General features: G+C 43.2%; 1 protein-coding gene across 4 annotated transcripts in view; it reads left to right on the top strand.

Moving 5' to 3' along the window:
• Positions 1-15: 15 nt before the first annotated feature.
• The window catches only part of ZFYVE26 (zinc finger FYVE-type containing 26), a 43046-nt gene continuing 18739 nt past the window's right edge, over positions 16-24322 (top strand). For 2 of the 4 annotated variants that reach the window (XM_081900410.1, XM_081900408.1), the window contains exons 1-24: positions 16-143; positions 1369-1566; positions 2607-2685; positions 3823-3912; positions 6509-7049; positions 7219-7349; positions 8220-8384; positions 8520-8608; positions 8929-9092; positions 9893-10105; positions 12038-12697; positions 13719-13811; positions 14396-14467; positions 15174-15322; positions 16013-16211; positions 17066-17329; positions 17501-17611; positions 19101-19265; positions 20452-20679; positions 21009-21114; positions 21260-21999; positions 22922-23118; positions 23345-23449; positions 23800-23922. In XM_081900410.1, the coding sequence (XP_081756536.1) occupies positions 1376-1566; positions 2607-2685; positions 3823-3912; positions 6509-7049; positions 7219-7349; positions 8220-8384; positions 8520-8608; positions 8929-9092; positions 9893-10105; positions 12038-12697; positions 13719-13811; positions 14396-14467; positions 15174-15322; positions 16013-16211; positions 17066-17329; positions 17501-17611; positions 19101-19265; positions 20452-20679; positions 21009-21114; positions 21260-21999; positions 22922-23118; positions 23345-23449; positions 23800-23922 (4875 nt within the window). In that variant the 5' untranslated portion in view covers positions 16-143; positions 1369-1375. The remainder of the gene's footprint in view (positions 144-1368; positions 1567-2606; positions 2686-3822; positions 3913-6508; positions 7050-7218; positions 7350-8219; positions 8385-8519; positions 8609-8928; positions 9093-9892; positions 10106-12037; positions 12698-13718; positions 13812-14395; positions 14468-15173; positions 15323-16012; positions 16212-17065; positions 17330-17500; positions 17612-19100; positions 19266-20451; positions 20680-21008; positions 21115-21259; positions 22000-22921; positions 23119-23344; positions 23450-23799; positions 23923-24322) is intronic. The other 2 variants (XM_081900409.1, XM_081900411.1) reach the window with 2 other exon arrangements.

Here is a 24322-nt window from a genome sequence, read left to right as displayed (position 1 = left end):
CGCTTCGATCACCTGATTAGCTTTTCAACATGGCCGCGGCAACCGGACTTGATTCTGTCTGGGAGTGCAGGTAGCGCTGATGACAGTAGGATAAGCTCCAGAGGCGAGTGTATATTCTACTGGTGGTTGGACCTCTCTTCCAGGTGGGTCCTATGCAAGGCACGAGTTGCCGGTTCCCTGCCTGCGCTGCCTTTGCATGCCCAGGGAAAGTATGGGGAGGGTGGGGGCGAAAAAGAAAAACTCCGCTGGGTGAGACGAGACTCGGAGAAGGACGCAGGAGAGCCTCCTGCCGGGGGTATTTGGGCGGAGAAGTTCACATGAGATGGGCACGGCAGCTCGCTTGCCGAGACGAGCGAGGAAGACACTAGTAGACTGTTGCGGGTGGTTATTTAAATATAGCCAGGCTTTTAAATTAACAGTTGCCTACGTGATGAGAGTAACCTTTTAGCAAAGTTGTCAAGTATAAAAAGCAGCCACGGAACGTCAGTGCTACATTCCTTTGCCCTCTTTGGAGTTAGCTCTACTGAGCTTGTTTGGTGGGACGTAATTCTGAGTGAAGGTACCTACTTTTAAGCTTGATACTTGAATAGTAGTGCCCCTCAAGGTACTTCTTTAAGAAACTGAAATGCGAATTGGAGCAAGTTCAAGGGGGGCTTGATTCATCATATATTAGCTGGGCAAAGTTTATTTGGCAGTGGAAAGTTTCCCACAGAGCAGTTAAGTCGAATGTGGCACCATAAGAACTGTTCAGATATAATAAATGAGCCTTGCTTTATTAATGAGTCCACTAGATGACTTAAAGTTTTTTTTGGGGGGGGGGGTTAACCTGCAGGAATAATTCTTGCTGGGCTAAAAGGTTTTGCTCATCTTAATGCAGAATTTGCTAACCCTCTCTGGCTCAGGCTCAGCCCCACCCCCCTCAGAGATTTCCATATCCTCACAAAGATTTAACCCCTTTTTATTGTTTTCCTTGCATCCATACTGTCCCCTGTATTTCCACTCAAGATCAGCTTAGTCTCTCAACTTGTTATTGTTAGGCCTGAGGGAAGGCTAGACAGCTGCAGTTTCCACTTTCCTGTTTTCACTCTCACCTCTTTACCTGCAAATGTTTTGATGGATTTTCAATGGGCAAACAAGACAATTGCTATTCTTGTTATTCTGTAAAAGTGCAAGTGTATTAGGTTAGCTGTCTGTCCTGCTAGATATTCTAACTTTGTGTAGGGAAAAACTAAAGTTCCACTTCTAGACATGAATCTTTCTGTAAATTTCCATCTCTCATTTTAGGAAGTGCATTGTAAGTGAATGTTTGACAGATATGATTTAAGAATAGGATCTGATGAGTTCTAATCTTTTGTTTACATTTTGAAGCAGGAAGATGCATCCATTTGGTAAGGAGGAATCTGCATCCCTGGAACGGCTCTTCTGGTTTTTTTGTGATTGTGTGAAGAGGGAAGACTGGGAACTTGCACAGGCCTGCATTCCTCAGTTACACCGGTGGCAGGAAGATGGCTGTAAAAAAGTGGAAAGGATCCTTCATGCTCTAATAGTCTGCCCTTCTCATCTGAGGTGAGCACTACATTGACTTTTGGTAACTAACAGTTGAAAGTGTGTGAAAAAGTTGCAAGTTTTAAAATATTACAGTGCAGTCCTGTACATAGATGCTCCAAAGAAAGTCCCATTATTTTCAGTGGGGCTTATTCCCAGGTAAGCAAATGCAGCCTTAAAGTATGTTTTGAGTGTGTTCCTTATTAATTTCAAAAGGGCAGCAGTGTTAATTTTTTGCAACACAAATAACAAAGGTTATTGAGTAACAAATTTATTATGATATTGACTTCTGTCAACTCCAGTTCACCATTGGATACATGAAGTGTTATCCTGAATAACAGGAACATAGTTACAGATAGGTAGCCGTGTTGGTCTGCCATAGTCAAAACAAAAAAAATTCCTTCCAGTAGCACCTTAAAGACCAACTAAGTTAGTTCTTGGTATGAGCTTTCGTGTGCATGCACACTTCTTCAGATACAGAAGAAGTGTGTATGCACACAAAAGTGTGTGTATCTGAAGAAGTGTGCATGAACACGAAAGCTCATACCAAGAACTAACTTAGTTGGTCTTTAAGGTGCTACTGGAAGGAATTTTTTGTTTTTGTTTTAACAGGAACATAGATATTTGTAGAGGGGAAGAGTGATTGTGAACTTTGAGGAAAGAAGGAAGTGGAATGCAGAAATGTGAAGATGGTAAGAATTACATAACAGGGACGATTCACAAAAAACAATGTTTGAAAACACAGGTATCCTGACATTTGTAAGTCAGTTATCACATGTAATGTGATGACAAATGATTGTGGCAATTCCATAGACAAGCAATAGTACTGAACCTCTTGATATACGTACTGCCATTTACTGCTTTCATCTTGCAGTCTCCCTTTGAATTTCCTTTGTTCAAGAATGGATTCGATTGTGATAGAGCTTTGAGCACCATTGCTTTGGGGGGTTATGAGCTGCTCTTGCTAGAGCTGCAGTTCAAAGCAGTTCAAAAGTTACTGAGATTTCTAAATAAATGCATTTAGTATGGAAAATGACTAATTTGGGGATATCTCCTTGTAGGTGTGGATCGAACCACAGTCCTCAAAAACTTGCTTGGTTTTGGCTCCTTGTTTTGCAGACGTGGCTTGCATGGGAGCAGGTAAAAAAAATCTGTTCCATTCCAGATAAGAAAATACTTTTGTCCTAATTTGAAAAATTTTGTAGCACCCAATGAAGTTTGAGAATTGCTGCTGTTTTAGTAATTACAAAAAAAATCAGAAGGCTATTAAAGAAGGCTTTGGCTATGACCAGGCATAGGCAAACTTGGCCCTCCAGATGTTTTGGGACTACAACTCCCATGATCCCTAGCTAACAGGACCAGTGGTCAGGGATGATGGGAATTGTAGTCTCAAAACATCTGGAGGGCTGAGTTTGCCTATGCCTGGCTATGACTGTAACATTATGCTCTTCTTCAATTAGTTTGATAGTGCAAGTCCTGTTGATATTCTGAATGGATAGGCCACAATGCAAAAGCAAAATGAAGCATATAATGATGCTTTCTTTTCAATTCTTGCAAAACGCAAGTGGCAGTTCTAAGTTTTTGATGTTCCTGCCCTTGTGCATTGAAAGGCAGACTGACATGCAGAACTTCCACAGATATAGATTCTGTCATGGGGATAAAGTGATAAGAAAATCTTCTGCTTCGTTTCTGTGTGCTAATTAGCTGGTATAGTCATAGGAGTTAACTCAGTAAGAAAGTTGGCAGTCTTGCTGAACCAGTGGGGCAAAAACATTCTTTTAGATTTGGCAATGCCCCCCCCCCCAAAAGTACCACCCTCCAGCTCTCTGCAAGGTTCCCATAAATTGTTCCCTTAGATTGTAGCTGTCATTTTTTAAAACTAATTGAACCAAATATTTGGTTTATAAGTACTGGCAAGTAAACGTTGTTGGCTGAATGTCTGTCTATTTGAAATTAGTCTCTTTGAGCAGGAAGTATCAAAGTAGACTGGAAAATAAATTGCAATCTCTCCCCAGCTCCTAAAAGCTTTAAAACATCTAAAATGTCTACCAAGAAGTGCTCACTAGATATACCGTACTTTTCTGTGTATAAGACTAGGGTTTTTTTTACTCTAAAATAATGTTAAAAACGGGGGTCGTCTTCCCCCATTTTCATAAATTTGAGTCCCCTAAAATAGGGGTATACACGGGGGGGGGGGTTATACATGGGAAAATATGGTATTTTATTTGCATACCTATTCTAGTACATATCATTCTAATTTCTTTTCTCTTTCTCCAGAAAACAGTTCCAGAAGCTCTCCAGAGAGAAACTGAGTTCTTGCTTCTACTAGAAGAACTAGAAAAGGATGTCTCACATGCTGTTCTAAAGGTGTGATTGCTTCTTGAGGGTGAACTTGGTTCAACAGGCGTTACATTTAATATTGCTCTCATGTGTGCAAAGCTCGTGTATGAACAGTGAATTCAGCTGGGCAGTACAGGCGTGAGATAATTCCAACTCCTGGAATTCATATGAAATGTGGGGTGATCCAGGAGTTAGCTGGCTGTGATTCAGATGAGCAGTCACCACTTCAGTTGTTGGTCCGAATCCATGCCTATTTAAGTGAACGTTGTGTGGCTTGTTAAAAAAATATAACCTACGTAACCTAGTTTTCTTGAGTGTTTTGATTGCCATCTCTATGGATGTTTGCCATTGAGGCTTCCCCCCTTATGCTTAAGTTTATAGCCAGTCAGCTCCAGCCTTCTGAAGATGACTGATTATTGGGAATGTCACTGATCCCTTCAAGGGGAACAGTCATACTTTGGATGCATTAATTTGGGGAAGGGTCAAGCTGAGTGGGAGAGCACATGCTTTTCATGCAAAAGGCCCCAGGTTAAAATTCCGGCAGCTCTAGGAAGGGTTGGGAAAGAATCCTGCTTGAAACTCGAGTCTGTGTCGGTTGTACCAAGCTTGATGGACCAGTGGTCTGACTTGGTATAAAATACAGTATATTCCTATGTTGCGATTTTATTTTATTATCGCTTTGTCACCTCTCTTGTGAAGGTTGATGGATGGTTGTTTGTTTTTAACCTAATATGTCTTAGATGTTGGATTCTGGACCTTGCAACATAACTCATAAACAACAGTTGGGAAACTGCCTGCCTTTGTGTAGTAAAATTGTTAGGCCCACATCAATTCCGGAAAAGTTCGGTTTTAAGGTCCATAATGAAATATTGTTCAGACTGCTAGTGGATCTGCATAGCTCTGTCTTCTGGTCCAAAAGGTACAGTCATACCTCGGTTTGAATGTGCTTTGGGATGAGCGCGTTCGAGTTGCGCTCCGCGGCAACCCGGAAGTAACGGAGCGCGTTACTTCCGGGTTTTGCCGCTTGCGCATGTGCAGACGCTCAAAATGGTGTCACGTGCATGCGCAGAAGCGGTGAAAAGCGATGCGCACGTGCGCAGACGTGCCATCACTGGTTACATTTGCTTCTAGATGCGAATGAGGCTCTGGAACGGATCCTGTGTGCATCTAGAGGTACCACTGTAATAGGAAAAGTTCTGAGTCTTAGTGTCAAACTCTTAGGCTTCTCAGTTTTTTTCTGTAAGTGCTTTGCTTTCGGTTCTGGACTGGATATCGCCAACCTGAGATCAAATACCAAATGGTTCAACTGATTTAATTTTTTCAGGAACACTGTTTATGAGTTCTACTTGTTTTAAGAGGTCACCAGGTGTTTTTTTATATATTATTGCATCCTATATTACCACATCATTCTACTTGTGCAAAAACCTTCATTAAAGAAAACAATTGTTTGTGGAACAGAAAGGTGCTCTAGGATCATGTGTCATGATTAACAAAATGCAGTCAGAAACTCATGTGACTCAGGCATCTGTAACCAGCTACATAACGGCTGTGGTGAGAAACCCCTTAAATAGGACTGAAAGAAGAAGAGAAAAACATATGGTTTTCTGTACAAGATGCAGCTGGTTTAGCTTCCCTTTGAAAATGTAACTAGCTTTTGATACGGCTTTCTGAAACCTTCACTTCATGATTTAAAGCTGATAACTATTGCTTTAATTTTAAAGTGCTCCCTCTTTAGGTGTAGAATAAATTTACAAGAGAGGCTAGCACATGTGAAAATATTTTGATAATGAAATGCTTGATGCTCATTCTGCCCTTTACTTGTTTAACAGTCATGTTCATAAGTTTTCTTGCAAAGAAGCTATTTCCTGGCAAAAATGAAGGAAATCTAACCAGAGTGTGACAAGTGGGATAGAGTGTCTCTGATTGGGAGTGGGGGTTATAATAACCTGATAATTCACCATTATCAGCAGGAGCAGCATGGGGAGAAAGGGAGTTTCTCCACTCCAGGGGTGGGGAACCTTTCACCCTCTAATTGCTGGACAGCATCACCATCCCATCATTTATTTCTCCTCTTGTTTCTGTCAATTTTGCATCTTCTTACTGATTTCTTTTCAATAGCTATAAGCATTAATAGTGTTTGCAGTTCTTGTTCTTTGGCCTAGATAGCAGACAATGGCCCAGATCACGCAGGAGAATTAAAAAGATCCTCACTGTGGCCAGACATCTCTGCTTCTCTTTAGCACCTATTGGTTCTACAGTCATCTAGGGAACCTACTTCCAGTCTTTTCTCTGTTTTTTCACCATCAGCTCATTTATTCTCTGCCACTTAGGGGATACTTCTTGTAGCACCAGAGAGGAGCAAGGAAGTCTCAGGCACCCAACAACATCATTTCTCCTCTGGTGCTACATGAAGAATCCTTGTAGCTGCATTAAGCAGATAGAGTTGGAATGGGGCTGTCCAGCTGCAGATGTTTAACTATGTTTGGGGCTCTCTTAGACCCCCAGTGTAAACTGGGGCAATGCTGTTGACAGTTCCTCCATATTTTATATATCTGCTTACCTCTTTACGTCTCTCAGTTGTATTTGTGGAAAGAATCTTCTGTTAATCCAGCTATTTCCCCAGGAACTATATGAAGCTTTTGGAAACAGGCATGGGCCAAATAGGAAGCCGAGAGATGGAGCCGTGCAGCTATTCAGTGCCGAGGTGTTCTCTGCTCTCCGAAAGATGCTGTTGCAGGCTCCTCGGAAGCTGCAAGCCATCTTGGAGCTTCTTCAGAGAGATTCTGCCGAGCAGAGCTCTTCGCTCTCACACAGCAGCTCTCCACAACACATCTTCGTTGACTTTCTCTGGGAGTCCCTAAAATATTTGAAGCGACTCCAGCTAAATCCAGAGTTGTTGGAATCTGGTGGGAGCGAGGCCGTGGATGAAATTTATCATGCCCTTGGCATGTTGAATTTGGAGGTGGAGAATCAGACTGGAGAGCTACGGCTTCTCTGCCGAGAACTTCTGGATGCCTGTTGGGCTGAGCGGAGCCCGCTGAAAGAAGAGAGGCTGCTTGGCTGTCTGCTCAGGAAAGACAGCCATGCCTTGCTCAATCTGTTCAGCAGTGTATTCATTGAGAAGATGAGAGAGAAGCTGCTGGGACTGAAGTCACCTGGCAAAGGTTTGTTTAAATTTGCATGTTCTCTTTGCTGTGCAATGATAACTGTTGGCTTAGTTTAACCAGGAGATAATTGGTGACTGTAGCTAAAATGTATAGAGAGCCTGCTCATCTTGGTGCTATTCTGTGTCTTAACTATATGTGAAATTAACCCAACTTATGGGTGTTTCAGGTACATCTGAACAGCTGGATGTAGAGCGGGCAGTGATGGCATTGTTCTTGGATCGTGAACACGCTCCTTCTTGGAAAGCTGCGTATTTCTACTGCCTGAGCAGCAACAAGCACTTTTTGGAACAAATTCTGGTAAATCACTTATGAGACATTCACATAGGAGTTGAGTAATGGATCATGTGGCTGCCATTGTTTCTGAGTTAGGCAAAGAACTTTGTGAACTCACTACCAGCTTTATTATCAAGATCTTTGGCAAATGTGCTGCAGTTTTAGTGCCTTAATAGTTAAGTCAGTGAACTGCAAACTAGAACTCTATGTGCTTCATGTAGATGCTTACTCTGATTAATGGTGTAACTTAGGTATTTCTTTCTTGGATTTGTTTATTTTTGAAGGTGGGCTTACCTATCTAAATCAAGGGGCTTGCTATGGGTAACACCCTTCATATGTTATGAAATGGTGCCTTTGAAAAGGTCTGAAACAAGTGTAAATAGTGTATAAAGGTGAATGGGATTTAAGTGAGTTGAAGCACTTAATATAGATATTAGCATCTGCTTCTGTGGAGTCAGGCTGAACATTCACTGTAAGTACTGTCCAACCCAATTAACAATAGCTAGCTCTCTGAGATCTCAATAAAGGGTCTTTGTACCCAAGATGCTCTCGATTGAACATGGAACCTTAACACATACAAGGCATGCATTCTTCATAGCCGTAGTCCCTTTGAATTGGTCCATGCCCAGTACAGGTTTTGGATCATTATGCTAGAATGATTTGTGTCTACATAAACTCCTGAAGGAGTCATTTTGAACTAAGAGAGGGGGTGGTAATAGCATATGTTATCCATACATTTTCCAGGGGCTACTTCCCTACAGGCCAGAGGAACAGAACATGAAAAATTTCTTAGAACTGTTTTTAACATTTGCAAATTTAACTTTGCAATTTTAACTCTGCTTCCCACTCAGGCATTCCACAGTCTTAAAACAAACAAGTGGTTCTTTTCTCTAGGGTACAGCATTAACTTTATTGAAAAGGGAAGACTTCTCCAGCCTCAACAGTTTACTACAGCAAGAATTCAGCCACCTCAGTCGCCTCCTGATATTGTTAGGGTGGACTCAGTGTCACAGTTTAGAATCGGCAAAAATGCTTCTGTGGACTCTTCACAAATCTCAGGTACGTCAGGCCTTATCAAGCCTGTGAGGGGAAGGCACAATGTTTTCCTTGCTTTGATTCCAGTCAGTTTCTTAAGAAGAGGAATTGGAGGGCTTTTTTGCTTTGAATGGATGCAAACCTATTTCTTTTTAACAGGGTCTCCACAATGACTCAGTATTAAAAGACTTCTGTGATGGACTGTGTGCCCAAGTGGAAGTTCTTGAATGGTGTATTCAACAGAATAGGTAACAGCATGGTGGTGGTGGGGAAACCTGTTGAGAATTATGCACAATGGCTGGAGAAAGCATAAAATTCATTTGATATATGCATGTTCTGCAAGGATGGATGTGCACATCATGGTTGATGTCCATGAGGCCTGGGGAATGTGTGCAATGGCCACTTGCTACACACATTAAGCACTCAACTTACATTCCCCTTAACAGGTATATAAAAGACTTCATGCAGACAAATCTGAATCAGAGTGTTGTGAAGCCTTCTCTTGAAAAAATGTGCACTTACAAGCTAATCTTGCTGCCATTGAAACTAGGCTTCTTTTCTCTTGCAGTAATATTATCCCAGAGAAGGTTCTTCTGCAGCACTTGCACAGTTTGGAGTCCCACACATCCCTTTACTTTCTGCACCATCTTACTAATCTTGTGGCCCTGAACGAAGAAGCTGTCACTGAACTTCTTCAGGCAATTCCAGCCAGGGACACTGAAGAAGCTCCTGGTAAATGGGGGGGGGGGGGAGAGATGGCTGTAGATATAACCAAGTGTCCATCTAACCTGTTTGTTGGATACACTATTGTTTATCATGGCAAGGAGGGCTTTGCTAGCATTTTCTTTTGAGTTTCTAAGAATCTTAGCTTAGTGTCGCCTACGAACCAGAGACTGTGGTTTGAAAGAAAACTATGGTCAGTTAAAGAAGCCAGCTTCATAGCACATAGTTTGATGTTGGCTTGTTTAGAAACTAACCAAAGATTGGTTCCTACAGAATGCTAGGCCATGATTCTTTGAAAGTGAAAGCAAATCATGAACTGGTGTGCGTGGTTTTTTTAGGTGACATTAATAGCCATTGTGTATGGGGATGAGACAGATGGGGACTGTGGCACGCAGGGAGGTGAACTGCAAGCCTTTGTTCCTGCTGTGGTCCTAATTGGAACCATGTGTGTGTGTTTACTGTTTCGGGGGGGGTCTCCCACTGGTACAATTCAAAGCTCTCTTCTCATTGTGAAATGAAGGTATAGACAGAGACCATTTCTGTTGGGGCTGCAATGAGGATAAAAGGTTAAAGCCCACATCCACTCACAATACAGCCCCAACCTGTTTCTCTATTTTTACTTCTCTTACACACACACAACCCCATGTGCTACACCAGTTGTTGGTCTGCAGCTTCTCTAACCTTGTTTGGAATTGGGTGGGAGCACTGATTCCAGGCTCTGGAAACAATGGAAATGTTAATAACTTCCCTACAGCTGAGCAAACTCAACTTTCCATTTCCCATTTCCCACTTTCTCTTTCTTTTTTTAGATTCAACAGTGATGGCAGCTTCCAGTCATTTGAGCCTGCGTCGCAATCTCATTCTTTTCCAGGCATTTTGTGCCATGAAATATGCCATATACGCCCTCTGTGTCAATGCACACAAAGATTCACACTGCAAAGACTGCAGGAACTTTTTTGTCAATGGCCTCCCTGAGGAGATTCCTGGCAAATGCAAATCTGCAGATCAGCCCCTTTGCCCAGGTCTGGTAGCTTCTACATACCTTGTAACAAAAGTCATTGTTGCTTTTTATTCGGTGTTCATCTACTTCTTTCTGCAGAACAAGAAACACCTGAATAGTTTTCTTCCCCAGAACTGTAATGCTGGTGCAGGAAGAGAGGTTGCAATCTGCTGTGCCATCATTTCACCATGATCGGTTGGAATGGTGTGCTTTCGTTCCTTTGCCCCATCAATTTCTTTAGCAGTGATCTCTCCACTAGCCCAGACTTCGTAGGGGAAAGGTGGGATTTATGGAAGGAGATGATCACCAAGTAAGGATTTATGGGTAAAGGTGTGGAAAGGAGTCCTTAGGATCAGTAAGTGATTTCTAGAGGTGTAGGGCAGTGATGGCCAAACTTGGCCCTCCAGCTGTTTTGGGACTATAATTCCCATCATCCCTGACCATTTAGCTAGGGATGATGGGAGTTGTAGTCCCAAAACAGCTGGAGGGCCAAGTTTGGCCCTCGCTGGTGTAGGGTGAGCCAAAGTAGCAAGGCATTGCCCCAGAGGTTTAGCTCTTTGGGTACCACACTCTGGCCCACTAAGCTGTAAGCCTTTATGGAGGGGCAGGTGCCACATGCACTTCTCTTTCTTCCACTCTCCTTAAAGCCATTCATTGCTGCTACAAGGAGACTTTATGAGTGCACAAACTGGAATAGGTGGACCATAACGTATAGGGAAGTATTACAGCATATTTTCCCCTTTTTTATCCCTTTACAGTTATATAAAAATCCTTTTCAAGCTGAGGGAAAGTTTACATTGGCAATTGCAATCATATGTGGAAGGTTTGGGTATACCCATGGGCTGATTTGTGGAGGCCTTGTGCTGAGAATTCACCCTTACTGTAGGAGCAATACATCTTTTTTATTTTTACAAATGTGTAAAATAGCACAATAGCTGTTGCACAAGGTCAAAATGTTAACTGTTTTCCTGATAAGCTGTGAATTGAATTATTTAATATGGGCTCACAGTTGAGGATAGCATTTGGGTTATATTTATAGATTGAGTTAGACATGAATCCGTAGACTCCTTCTCTTTGACTCCCTTGTCCTAGTGCTGCTGGTCTAATTCTGTACCCTGCTTCTATTATCTGGATGAGATGGGCTAATGTGTCAGGGCAAGAGCTGTAGCTTAGTGGTAAAGCACATGACTTGCATGCAGAAGGTACTGGGTTCAATCCCCAGAGTCTCTAGGGCTGGAAAGGACCCTCTCCCTGAAAACCCTGGAGAGCTGCTGCCAGTCACTGACTTAGACGCATCGACTCTCTGACTTGGTGTAAGGCACAGCCTGCATTCTGTTTTTGGAAATGGCCAGTGCTGCCTAAGTGATGTTGAATGTCCAACTAAATGCTGCCTTCTTTATTCTGTGGCTGCATCAAAACCCTCAGGAGAGTTTTTAAGCTGGGGGCATTTAAGACAGGTGGCTGGGATATGAATGTTGCCTAATTTTCAGGCGCATTTATATTTCTGCATCTTCAGCAGGCAAACATTAAAGTTAGAGGCTTTTCCCCCTCTTGAGTTTTGTTTTTGTAAACAATATAAAGGTTTATCGTACATATTCATACTGGATATTGGCATGCCCTAAGAGGTTTGTTATGTAAAGAGGTTTTTATATATTCTGCACCATCTGTGTGCTTTGCAAAGAACAGATATGATAGGTCCCTACCCCAAAGAACTTACAAGGGGGTACGTGTAGGGGTTTCCTAGGGAAGTCATAAAATGTGATGGGGGAGAAGGTAGAAAGGGTAGAAGAAAGCGCTGGAGGAGGAAGAAGTGGAAGAAGACAGGGCTAGAGAGGTCAGGGTGCATGACTCCCATAGTTCCATAGTTACCTTTATCTTGAGCGTCTAGTCCTTGAATGAGGAGAGCAGGGGAAATAGTAAATCTGTTTCTAATGTTTTGTTTTCCCAAATGCAGATTATGCAGGTCTCTTTGCTCAGTATCTTGCCAAGTGCCAGCAGTTTTTAAGGACTGTCCCTGTTCCTCTACGCCTGGAACTCCTGGAGAACATCTTCTCCTTGCTCTTTGTCTCCTACAGCGACCTCTGCAGTGATGATCCCCACGAGGAGGACAACACAGAAGAGTCTGTCCTCGAGAAAAAGAACTGTGCCGTCAGGAGGCTTGAGCGTTGTGCTAGCCAAGGCTCTTCCACCTCGGCGAGTCCACAGCACTCGGCAGAGCCTGGAAGGAGACCTGAGACATGCACTGCCTACGGTATATCTTACGAGCAGCTCAGCATCCCAAAGCTGCAAGATTTGCAGTCAGATAGTAACAAATGTGAGTCCTTCAGCTGGAGCCATCTGGATTTGAAGCATTTCGTCCGTGACACCTCTGGGTTTTTAGCGGATGATGTAGCAATGGAGATCATTCTCAACATGCTCCAGGACCATCTGAAAGAAATGGAGGGCTCTTCCCCCTGGGACTCGAAGCATGTGGCTCAGGAAGAGCTTGCACTGCTGGACTGCTTGAATGTGTCTGTTAACAGAGATGGCTTTGGTTGTCGTGTGCAGCTGCTCTCCAAGTACCTCTCTGAAGCTCAGTGGCGGCACAAAATAGTGCTCAGCAACAGAAATGCAGGTAAGGGGTTCCAAGTGGTTTGCTACTTCAGTGGCGCTTTGAAATGGAAAAGCAAGCAGCAAGAATCTTAATACCGTCAAGGAGCCAGGGAAGAAATAGAGCACATGTTCATGGCTCCATGGGTCAGATCCTTATTAGGATGTGCCTTGAGAGGGGTGGGTGAGGCCAGTTTGACAGGTGGGCAGGGCCAGCACCTCACAGGCAACAAGATGCCTATAATGAAGGCCCCTGCCTTTGTTATAGCAGCTGTTTCAAAAGGCAGCACTTGCAATGCCTCTTTTGGCAAAGCCCTTACCCACACCTGACTTAATGTATGACTCTGGGGCTAGGACAGGTGGATGTGGTTTGCCCAGAATGGTTTCACCGGCCGAAGTCAAGCGTAACCATCATTATTTTTGATGGTTGTCCCTAATTATAGGCAGCTTACTGTGAGACTGCATTAGAAGGTGCTTCTCTGCTGTCAGTAAGCCCATTCCAGTGTTTCCCAGTGCTCTTTTTAGCTTATCTGCCACAAATTCTCACCGTTCAGGTCCCTTCGTAAATTCCCTGAGCTCTGCAAAATGTAGCTCTTACTGCCCACCCAGAAGTAAAATGTGTCAGTTTACACAGGGTTGTCAATCTGGTCCCTACCGCCCACTAGTGGGTGTTTCAGGATTCTAGGTGGGTGGTAGGGGGTTCTACAGCACAAGCTGAATCCTCCTTCCATCGAGCACTGGTAAGGAAATATTACCATCAGGAAAGATGCATTAGTGGGCGGTAGGTATAAAAAGGTTGACTACCCCTGGTTTACACAATAGCTTCAATGTTGTGGCTAGAACTTAAAACTCAATCATTTAATGGTTTTATACTTGAAGGAGAACTTGGGTTTTATTCAGTGTGTTAAGCTCGGAACATGTGAGATGGCAGCTTCTACCTTCTACTTGCATGGTTACTTTATGCTGTCATTGTTTGCGTTGAATGTGTGCTGTGACTGAAATAAATAATGGAGTCCCAACGCAGTAGCTGACTGTTGCTCTTCTAGGAGGTCAACGTGTTCCCAGTAAAACATGTGGAAACTTAACCAGGGGGTCCAGCTCAAAGAGGAGGCACAGCCCGTCTCAAAGGCCAAAGCCAGGTGAGGTGAAGAAAATATAAGAAAACCTGCTCCCCTCTTTCAGAACTTCATGTCTGTGATCGTGGGGATTTGTGGGGCTGTGACCCATCCTGGTCTACAACTAGAGCCCTGAATCTGATATCATTATAATAAAAAAACAGACTGATTTTTTTTTGTTGAAAAAAGAAAAAGCACTCCGTTTTTTTTATATATATATAATGATATAAAAGAAAAATCCATTATTTATTGGAATGTTTATGTGAATTTTATGGAAATTTAATAAAATATATCTTTAAAATATATATATTAAAAAAACCAGACTGCATAACTTTCAGTGCTCACGTTAGACTTGGGGCCAAATAAAAACAAGTATCCCTATGTTGTAAGTGCTAGACAATGTCCTCTATGGGAGAGAGAAGCCCCTCTGAGGCTCCCTCCCCAAGGCTTGATAAGCTATACTTTTAACAACGATGAAAGGCCAAACAAGCATATCAATGTTACTGGCTTCTCTCTTTCCATCATTCCCATGGAACCTGGAATAAAATGTTCTCAATTGCTTTGTGTGGCCAAAGTGTGTTTCGCAAACTGCTTGTTTTCTTCTTCAGGTCAGAAGAAGGGAACCTCAGACCCACCACTGGCAAGCACAAGCAGTGAGTTAAGTCTCACCAGCACATCAGGTATGGGCATCTTCCTTGGTCGCACTGCCGTGCTTTGCTTGCCATGAAATGCCCCCTCCATGGTGGCATGACTACTGCCTGCTCATATGTCTTTCAAGAGCCAGGAGAAGAGGGTGGCAACACGAGAATGGGCCTTTCCTGCAGTGGTTCCCCATTTGTGGAATGCTCTCCTCAGGGAGGCTCACCTGGCACCTTCACTACATATCCTTAGGTGCTAGGCAAAAACTGTTTCTCTATAACCAAGCCTTTGGCTGATTAAACAATGTATGGCCTATTAATTTGTGTTTGTAGAAGGGGATTAATATTCTTTGTTGTTGTTATATGCATTTTGTGTTTTCACCTTTGTGTTGTAAACCACCCTATCACCCTCAAAAGAAGCACAGTATATTAAGATATTCTTTATTTTCTCTTCTGAAATTCTGCTGAAGTGTTAATTTTTATTCTGCTGCAGAGATATAATTTTTAAGGGTTTTATTATTAATTTCTTTATCAACTGTTGGCCACCCTGGTTAAAAATGCTGAAGGACAGCACATACATTAACATTTTTAACTAATTAAAAACCTTTTGACTGTTCTGCAATTACCCAAAAACAGCAGGAGTTGGCACCGACTGCTTACTTTGTGTACATCTTCCCCAGTTCAGGTTCAATAGTGATTACCTGATAACTGTTAAATCTCCCTCCCTCCACCTTCCCTCCATTTTTAGATGGAAGTGAGAGTTCACTAACTGGCTGCAGTGATGTAGAATACAGGATAAAGCCTCAACAGAGCTCCCTCATCCCAATGATGCTTTCCCCACCTGAATCTCTTCTTGTTGCCTGTATCTTGAGGGGTAACTACGTAGAAGCTCATCAGGTAACTCAATAGCCACTGCGTGGTGTTTGTTTTGAAAGTAGCTGGTTTCTTCTGGACGTTTTTGTGCATCCATTATATGTCCAGAGCAGCCATGGGATTAATCTCCCATGGTTTCTAGATATTCTGTGCACATTCTGCATGCTGACTCTGCATCTACAGTCTTGATGTGGCAAATGGTCCTCTCCCAGCCGTCTACTTCCTCCCCTGCCAGATCTAGTAGGGATTTATTTATTTTTTATGTTCAGGAAATTGATTGTTTTAAGTCTGGACCTCTTCCAGAAAAGATATTAGGGGTTTACTAATCCTTCTATATCTAAGATATGATTGCAAGTTAATATTTCTTCAATATTTTTTTAAAAGATTTTGTTTACATAATAAAGGAAATTCAGTTTGGGACGGGAGAAGCAGGAGACACACAAATATTGGAAATGTATTGGTTACCCACAGCCTGTCGCGGTAGAAAACCTGGTAGCAGTAGCTTTATTTGCCTCACTGATCTTTCTAGAAAAATCTCTGGATATATGCTATGTTTCAATTGGAACTTCAGAAAAAGGAAAAAAGAGCTTGCCAGTAGAGGAGAATTTATCATTCTCCCCCCCCCAAAAAAAAGAACATCTGGAACATTGATTAAAAAATACTTCTCCCGCCTAATATGTACGTACGTGGTTTCTCTCAATTCCACAATGACAGGTGGCGATTATGTTTAGCTTGGAGGCGTCTTCTTTCTATGGTGAGCTGATATTCTTGGAGCGTTACCAAGAAGTGATCAAGGAGCTGGCAAAAGTGGAACACAAGATTGAGCACCAGTCATCTGAGGGATCTGGAAACCTCAAACAGTCTGGAAGTGGCCGTTCAACACTGCAGGCCATTGGAAGTGCTGCAGCAGCAGGTGCAGACTTGGCTGTTGGCTTTAAAATTTGGGAAATGGGTGGGGAGACACACACACACACACACAGCACAGGTATGACTTTCAAGGGAATTAAACTGCAGCTTACTATATAATCTGCTTTGCGTCCCACCAAACTAAATACAGGCTATATACAACATAGGCTTAAAAATAAACAAACCCCAACCCCTCTCGATTTTTCTGCCTGCTGGGACTGCAAACATAAAGTGGGTGCAAGCAAGCCCCTGATGGGCTGCAGTCCAAAGTGTCTCTTCCCGCCCCTACTGCCCCTGAAGGGTGTCTAAAAAAGAAGATTGTCACAGATGTTCTCTAAAACTAATGCTGCAAGGAGAGTAGCTCAGCAAGAAATTACTTTCCTTATGTTTGCGTCAGGCACTCTTGGTTGCAGCACATTTTGTCAATTGTCTTCTGTCCCTCACTTTTTCCTGATCACAGTAAAATAAAGAGAGTGCTATAAAAGCATCACATAGCAGTTCAGAAACGAAAATGTTTTGCAGTATAAATAAAAAATGTTCCATTTTGTTAATCATAGTAATAGAGTATGTGGACACACACACACACACGAAGTGGGGGTATGCGATGAGGGACAAATGAAAACATGCAAGTAAGGAATCCATGTTGGTATTGGATACAGTGAGGAAATAAGCAGCCTCTGTTCTCTGCTCTATTATCTAAAGCCATACTAAGCATGAAAGGGAGCTGTGCACTCCCAGTTTTGGACAAAAATGAGAGTGGAACCTAGAGAGGGGTCTGACATATTCAGGACTGAAATCCCATGTTGCCTGTTAATTGTGGCCCCAAATCATTAATGAAGCTTTCTCTCTTGGTTTCCCAAGGTATGGTGTTCTACTCGATTTCGGATGTTACCAACAAGCTCCTTGCCCCTTCAGAAGGCCTTGTCCCTATGCTCCGAGAGAGCTTCTGGGCCAACAGTCTCCAGCTAGAGCATACAGATCCTCTGAGAAATGTTGTGGAGGGCCTCTGCCCCTCCGCTATGGCTCTCTTTGACTTGGCGTCTACTCAGTGCCACTTATGGAAAACCTGCAAGCAGCTCTTGGAGACGGCAGATAGGAAGTTGCATAACAGCCTTGAAACTAAGGGTACGTTTCTCTCCTCTCTTTAGGTGCTTTGACCTTGAAAAACAAAATGTTTAGCACTAAAAGTAACTACAACAGCTATGGCCACCATAGACTTTGCATGTAATCCTGTCAGCATAATTAGTTTCTCTCTCTCCTGTGTTTTCTTTCTTTGCCTTCTGCATCTGATACCAGGCCGAAGACTTGATTCTGTTCTCCAGGGCTTTCTTGGCATGAGGGGTTTCCCAGCAGTTCTTCAACAAATAAGTAAAATCATCAACACATCACAAGGGCAGCCTAAATCAGGTAACTGATTTAAACATCATTCATTCGCTTACACCTCGAGGACCGATTCTTGAGAGTCACCCCTGGGCTATAGATCTCCCTCCTAAGGTCAGCTCATCTGGCTTCCTCTCTGTTGGACATTGGCTGAAGGATGAAGATTTAGGGTTGCATCCTGTGGCGTTGCTCAGCTGACAGTAAGGCTTCCGTCAGTGGGAAAGGGAGAGAAGCATTTTTTGTGAATCCCTCTCCTCTTTGCAGCCCCCTCTCACATCTTACATCTGCTCATTCAGAGTAAGTTTAGGTGTGGAGAATCTTGAGGCTGGATGGGAAGGGGGAATAACTGAAAACCACTCCCTTCTCCATTCTGCTGATGGCCGCTTTACTCTTTTGGGAAGGCCTTCAGCCTTTGACCGTCTGTTTTGCTGCACCTCAGTTCACTGACTTCATTCGACTGTTTGCTCTGTGAATTTAATGTTTGCATTTCCTGCTGCTGGTTTTAAACATTTTTTAAAAAATGGGTATTTTATGTCGCTTTTATATTTTTGTTTGCTTGCGTGATTTCTTCTTACAGTTGTGTGTGCTTGTTGTTCGCCACCGTGAACCATTAGGAAAGGTGGATATAAATGTAATTAACCTGAGCAAGAAGACAGGGGCGGATGCAGACCTACATTCTGTTAAGCTGGCTATGAGGATTTTGCCTGGGCTTGTGTCTGCATTAAAGTATTGCTTTAGATATATTATCACAGATTCTTGGCCACGCTAGATACACCTTGTATTGTCACTGCAGGGTTCCTTAGGAATCCTATGTTGCAGTGATTTCTGAGGGTAGCATATGATATCTGCTGATTTCAACAGAATCCCAAGGAAGGCTTGCTTGCTTTCCTCTAAATGGCAAGCTCTCAGCTATGGTTTTTATTCAAGGATTACAGCTATGAACTGTGTATTGAGTCTTCGTTCTGTTGTGAGTGTTGTTTCAGCAGTTGTTGTTGACTGCCCAACTGGTGGGTATCCCAGCAGGAAAAACCCTCACAATTATTGGTGCACATCAAGTGTGGGGAACATTTGACTCTCTGGATGTTGCCAAACTACTGCTCCCATCATTTCTGACTGTTGGCCATGCTTGCTGGGGCTGATGGGAGTTGTAGTTCAGCAATGTCTAGAGGGCCCCAGGTTCCCCACACCTGGTGTTCATGGAAGCTGAGTTCCAGATAGCAAAACTGAATATGTGAATCGGCCCTTGGAAACCAGAGAGAATCTAAGTTGGAAGTTTTAGTGATCCTGAGCTGATGCTTCAGAGAGCTGCTGCCAATCATTCAATGGTACTGGGCTAGATGGAGCAATGGTCTTATTCAATGCAAGACATCTGTCTGCATGATGCATTGACTCAGCTCAACAGTGAGCCTCAGTTATGCCACTTAGGCCCCTTCATGCGTCCTTCATATGTCTATTCCATATTTGAAACAACATTCAGATTTGGTATTAATTGACTCTGCATCTTTTTTCCCAACAGAAATCTCAGATGAGAAAATAAGCAGTCACTTCAACTGCAGCATTGCTGACCTCATGCAGACTTGTTACCCAGTCCTGACTGAGAACTGTATTACCAGCCAAATTGTTTTATCACAAGACTTTGACCAAATCCTTCAAAGACTGGCACATGTAGAAGAGTCTTCAGGTAAGTGTATGCATGAGTCTGTGTGTATCTTAATGTCTTTCTTAAAGTCAATCACTCAAACTTTTTTCTTGATTTGAACTACCGTATTTTTCCATGCGTAAGACAAGATTTTTTTATTTAAAAATTATGTGAAAAATGGGGGGTCAACTTATACATGGATAGTGCATGGGGGGGACCTGGAATTGGTTGCTGCTGCTATTTGGAGTTTGTCAGCGGCTATTGGGCGTGTTATTGGTGTTTGCTGCAAGGGCTGTTTTGTTGATTGGCTGTCGCTGCAGCAATTGGGTGGGCAATTGGCAGTTTCTGCTGATGAGGGGACAGATGATAGGTGGCTTTCGCAATGTGTGCAAGTGGCAGCGTAGGTCAGGTGGGTGACTGTTTTTTGGCAATTCCCCCTCCCCCCCCCCGAAAAGCTCAACAACTCAGGGCAATCCTCCCTAAAAAAAGCTCAGCAACTCTGGACAATCTCCCCCCACTTTCTTAATTTGTAGTCCCACAAAATAGGGAGTGTCTTATACACAGGGGCATGTTATACGTGGAAAAATACCGTATGTGTTTCTCCATATTTAAATTTTAAATTTAGCTCCCAATTTTAAATAACTTGGAAAATTCTGAAATCATTCTTATTCAACATGAGTAAATATTTCTAGGAAAATGTTAAATATTGGGTTTTTAAAAATTTACCCTGATCAAGCCATAAATCTCTACCTCATAATCTGGTACAAAATAATGGATAAAAGTGCTTTTTAATTATTCCCATTTAACATTCTTAGATGTAAAATTTCCCCAAGACTTCACCTGCTGGTGGAAATAATTTTTGTACCAAGACAGACTGTTTCTTTCTTATTTGCTCATGGCATTTCTATCCCATATGTTTTTTCTCCAAGGAGCTCAGGGTGGCATTCACAGTTCTGCCCTTCTCATTTAATCCTCAGAAAACCCTGTGAGGTAGGCTAGGCTGAGAGGCAGTGACTGGCCCAAGGCCACCCAGTGAGCTTCATGGCTGAGTGGGGATTTAAACCCTAGTCTCCCAGTCCTAGTTCAACACTCTCACCCTTATCCCACACTGGCTCTCACTTGAATGGAAAGGGTTATGTGGGATGTGGAGAAATAAAGAGCGATTCTGTGATCTGTGAGAGAGAGCGTTTCACCTCTAATCTTTCTCTTTTTCTTTTGGTTTTAATAGATTCCAGAGGGAACCTGCTGGCTGCATTAGCAGAACAGGCTTCTTTGAAACCCGCGGAATTGGAGGCACATCCCATTTCTAATCAGTTCAAACTCTTGCTGAGAACCCTGGAGCAACATGCTCAGACCCTTGAAGGGAGCCTTGTGCAAAACCTCTATGTGCAAAGCTTCTTTGACTATATTAACAGGCTGGCTGCCGTTCTCCTCCGAAGCCTCACTCCAGAGCTAGGTGGGAGATCTCTCACCATTGAAACAAGCTAATCCAAGTTTTAATTCACGAAATATCAATATGGGTGGGGGAACTAGCTTCTTAATGAGCAACCTCAAGTTGTATCTATATTTGTGGGTAACTTGACCTGTGCCTGTGTCACTGATTCTCTGCCTATGACAACCTTTTTCTAAAGTAACCTATTTTGCATCTGTGCAGCAGAAACGGGAGCACTAAGAAGTTTGTTTCAAAAACATGCAGCGTTGCTGCATGCCAAGAGCAGATTTTAGAAGCATAGCGCGGAATCAAGTTGACATGACACTCTTGCAATATCATTTCTCTAATTCTAGATCAATCTACGGAGTTAAGAGTGGCAAACCCTTTCCTATTACTTCAGCAGAGTCCTCCCCATTTGCTGTCCCAGCTTTTGTTTGAGAGACAGGTTGCTCCGGACAGGTACTGACTTGCTTCAAACACGGGCGGATGTATTGTGTACGATCAATAGCAAAGCTGGGTTTACCTTGTATACCACTCACTCTCTTTAAAGCAGCGCTTAGTGTACTGCTAAATTTATTGTACTTTCTGCTCCTCAATTGTGCAGGCTGTCTTTGCTGCTGGCCAAAGAAGAACTGAACCTAAATGTGCAAGAAGTGATCATCAGCTGCTGCTGTAAGGCATTGCCTCTGTGCTGTACCAGGCAAAGCAACCAGACCAGGATCCTTTTGACCAACATTAGTAGCCTGGCACACCTGCATGCCTATCACTGTCTGCCTGACGTGGAGGTGCCAGTCCACAATCCCGCCATGGACTCTGAGGACCTTCCAGGGCATCCCTCTCCCACTCTGCCTGACCAGAACCAGCACATGCTCACAGCTTCCACCCTCGCCTTCTTGAAATCTCAGTCAAAACTGACAGCTGCCATGGCTTGTCTTAGTGTGTCGAAGGCTCAGAAGACCCCCAAGCAGGGCCTGTTGTGGATGGACTTTCGAGGCAAACGGGAAGCGCCCTTGTCTATAGAGCACGTTGCCAAGGAATGCGAAGCGCTGTTAAAGGAGTTTCCATTTCTGGAGAGCTTTCTTCTTGCCATGTGTGAGCCCCTTCAGGACCCTCAGGAGGAGGGAAAAGGCTTGGCTAGTGCACTTTGTGGCAAGCCTTACGTGTCGTTGCTCTTCCTGGGGTTGCATTCTGTTATGGCTGTTGAGGTGTTGATGGAGAACTTTGAGCAAGCTCTCAGCACAGGGGACTGGCCCAGAGCCCTCCAGATCTTGAATCTCTGCAGCCAGGACACGGAAGAGCTAATCACCGTGCAGGATGCCGTACTCAGCTGTGCTGCTGCTGATGGTAAAGAAGGGATTATTCTTCTTGTAGAAATGGCACTTTGGGCTGCAGACCAGGAACTGACGACTCAGTCGTCTAGTTTTGGAAGGAAATGGAAAATGTCTTGAGGCACTTTGGATACAGTGACAAACCATGGTTTTGCCACTCAGTCTGAGACTTGAGCCCATGATGTTTCCTCTAGTTCAGGGGTTCCCAAACTGTAGTCCATGGACCAACAATTGTATACATGCTTCATTCAGTGGTTTGCAGGCTTCTGTGTGTGGCATTAAATGCGTTAAAAATGCATATTATTTTTATTGTATTCGTATAGCTTCTTTCATTTTTTAAATATTTTATTGCATTAGGAATTCAATGGAATGCAGATTGCAATACAATAAAATGAAATATCAGAAATAAAAGTAATAAATGTAATTACAGCATAAAGCACCATTTGCTACAGTTGCTGTGGCAGACATAAAATCATTAGGTGCTCCACCAAGACCATCAGCAGTTTTTAAGTGGTCCATGCGTGGAAAGGTTTGGAAGCCATTGCTCTGGTAGCCCTGGAGCTGGAAACATCTGATAAGTGGGCCTGCTTGAGAGTAGGGTGGAAGTAGAGTAGAAACAGAAAAAGCAGCAATAGCCATGTTATTCCCCCAACTGTGGTTCTATAAAGAGGGGGAAGAGGCAGGCTGTAGCTCAGTGAGCAGAGCACATGCTTTGCATTCAGAAGGTCCCAGATCCAGAGACTAGCATCTCCAGATCAGGCTGGGAAAGACTCCTGCCTGAAACCCTGGAGAGAGGGTCTGGTTCAGTATAAGGCAGCCTTTGATGTTCCTAATGTCATTGCTGCTACCCTACTTTGCATCACCTTCATCCTGTGCAGCTAAAGCATACAGTACTCTAAAGCCAAACTTCAAATCTCTGGTGTATTCTTCCTTTCCAGGTGAGGATGGTTGGCAATACCTGTTCCGAGTGAGAGATGCCTTGCTGAGGAGCAGGTTGGCCCTGCGCTGTCTGGATAACTGGCCCTTGGAGGCTTGTCTAGAAATCTTGGCTTATTGTGCCTGCGACCCTGAGGTGCCCGAAGAACTCAGATCTGAGCTGCAGAGGAAAACGAGAGAGCTTCAGGTTTATCAAAAGGTAATAAATCATTTTATTTGGGGGTAGAATATTTCTCCCAGATTTTTTGGCGTCTTTCGGCTGCTGGGTTATATAAAGGCAATGATTGCTCTTTCTGGTCTTTTGGCAGCAGACCACTTGTAATTTAGAATAATTCCTGGTTCAGTTGTCTGCCTTAGTCCTTTTTAAAAGTAGAGAGAGAGATTGCTGAAGGGGCTGTTCAGTTGTATTTGTTTTATTTTGTCAGATTCTAAGTCTACAAGATGTCACACTCTGGCATGACTGGCAGGACCTGAAAAGAGCCTGCACTGATGACCCCCAAACCGTTGTAGGAGTGATTTTGGAGGCAAAGGTAGGCTATATTTTTTTGTGTTTCCTCCCTTGGAAGCTTGATCCTGCACAATACGCAATTCCCCCCAGATTCTCCCCCAAGCCCAGAGTCCCATCTAGTCCCACATCCTATTGTCTCGCAATGGCTAACTGGTGACTTCTGAGAAATCCACAGTTGGGGTTTTATTTCCTAGTCATGCTGTAGAAAGGAACTGCACCTTTCACACCCATTGTTTCCTTGCCTAGCAGAGGAACAACTTTCTACAAATAAATTGGTTGGTCTTGCAGAAAGCTCTTCTCATCTAAGGTTTTCCGGATTTCCAGTATCAGAGTGATGGCAATACAAGAAAGAGCTGTTTGTCTTTATCCTAGGATCATGAATTATGTGAAGAATGGGGGAACTTGTATCCTGTTCCAAGAGATGATTTGATCAATCTTCACCAAGAGCATCTCCTTCATTTGTTGGAAATGGGAGACACAGAAAAGGCTTTGCAGGTAACTGCTTTGTTTTTTCTGATTTATCCTCCTCCAAAATCATTTTGCAATCTTAAAGATGTCAGTAACGGGACACTTTGCACATTAGGGAGGAAAATGATTTCCTGTATTCAGTGGGTGTCTCCGGTGGGTGTCTGTGTCTGAGCAAATGACAAGCATGTGCCCAGGAGCCTTTGGCAAATTATGGTTCCTGTGGACACAAATCCATTTCCCTTCCATGTATGACACTTGTTTGTGGTAGAGTGATATGATGTACAAGCAGGAAGGCCTTCTTCTTGTAGCCCTGCTCAGCAGCCTTCATCATAAAATGAGCAACCATAATAATTTGCTAGGTCCCATTGTGCTTGGAATGTTTTTAGTTGTATTTTCTGCCTCATTATCTGTATTTCCTGTATTGTGG

This window comes from Podarcis melisellensis (genome assembly GCF_964234715.1).
Source record: "Podarcis melisellensis genome assembly, chromosome: 1".
Taxonomy (NCBI): domain Eukaryota; kingdom Metazoa; phylum Chordata; class Lepidosauria; order Squamata; family Lacertidae; genus Podarcis; species Podarcis melisellensis.
Note: the sequence above shows the minus strand (reverse complement) of the source record. Positions and strands in the feature narration are given on the sequence as shown.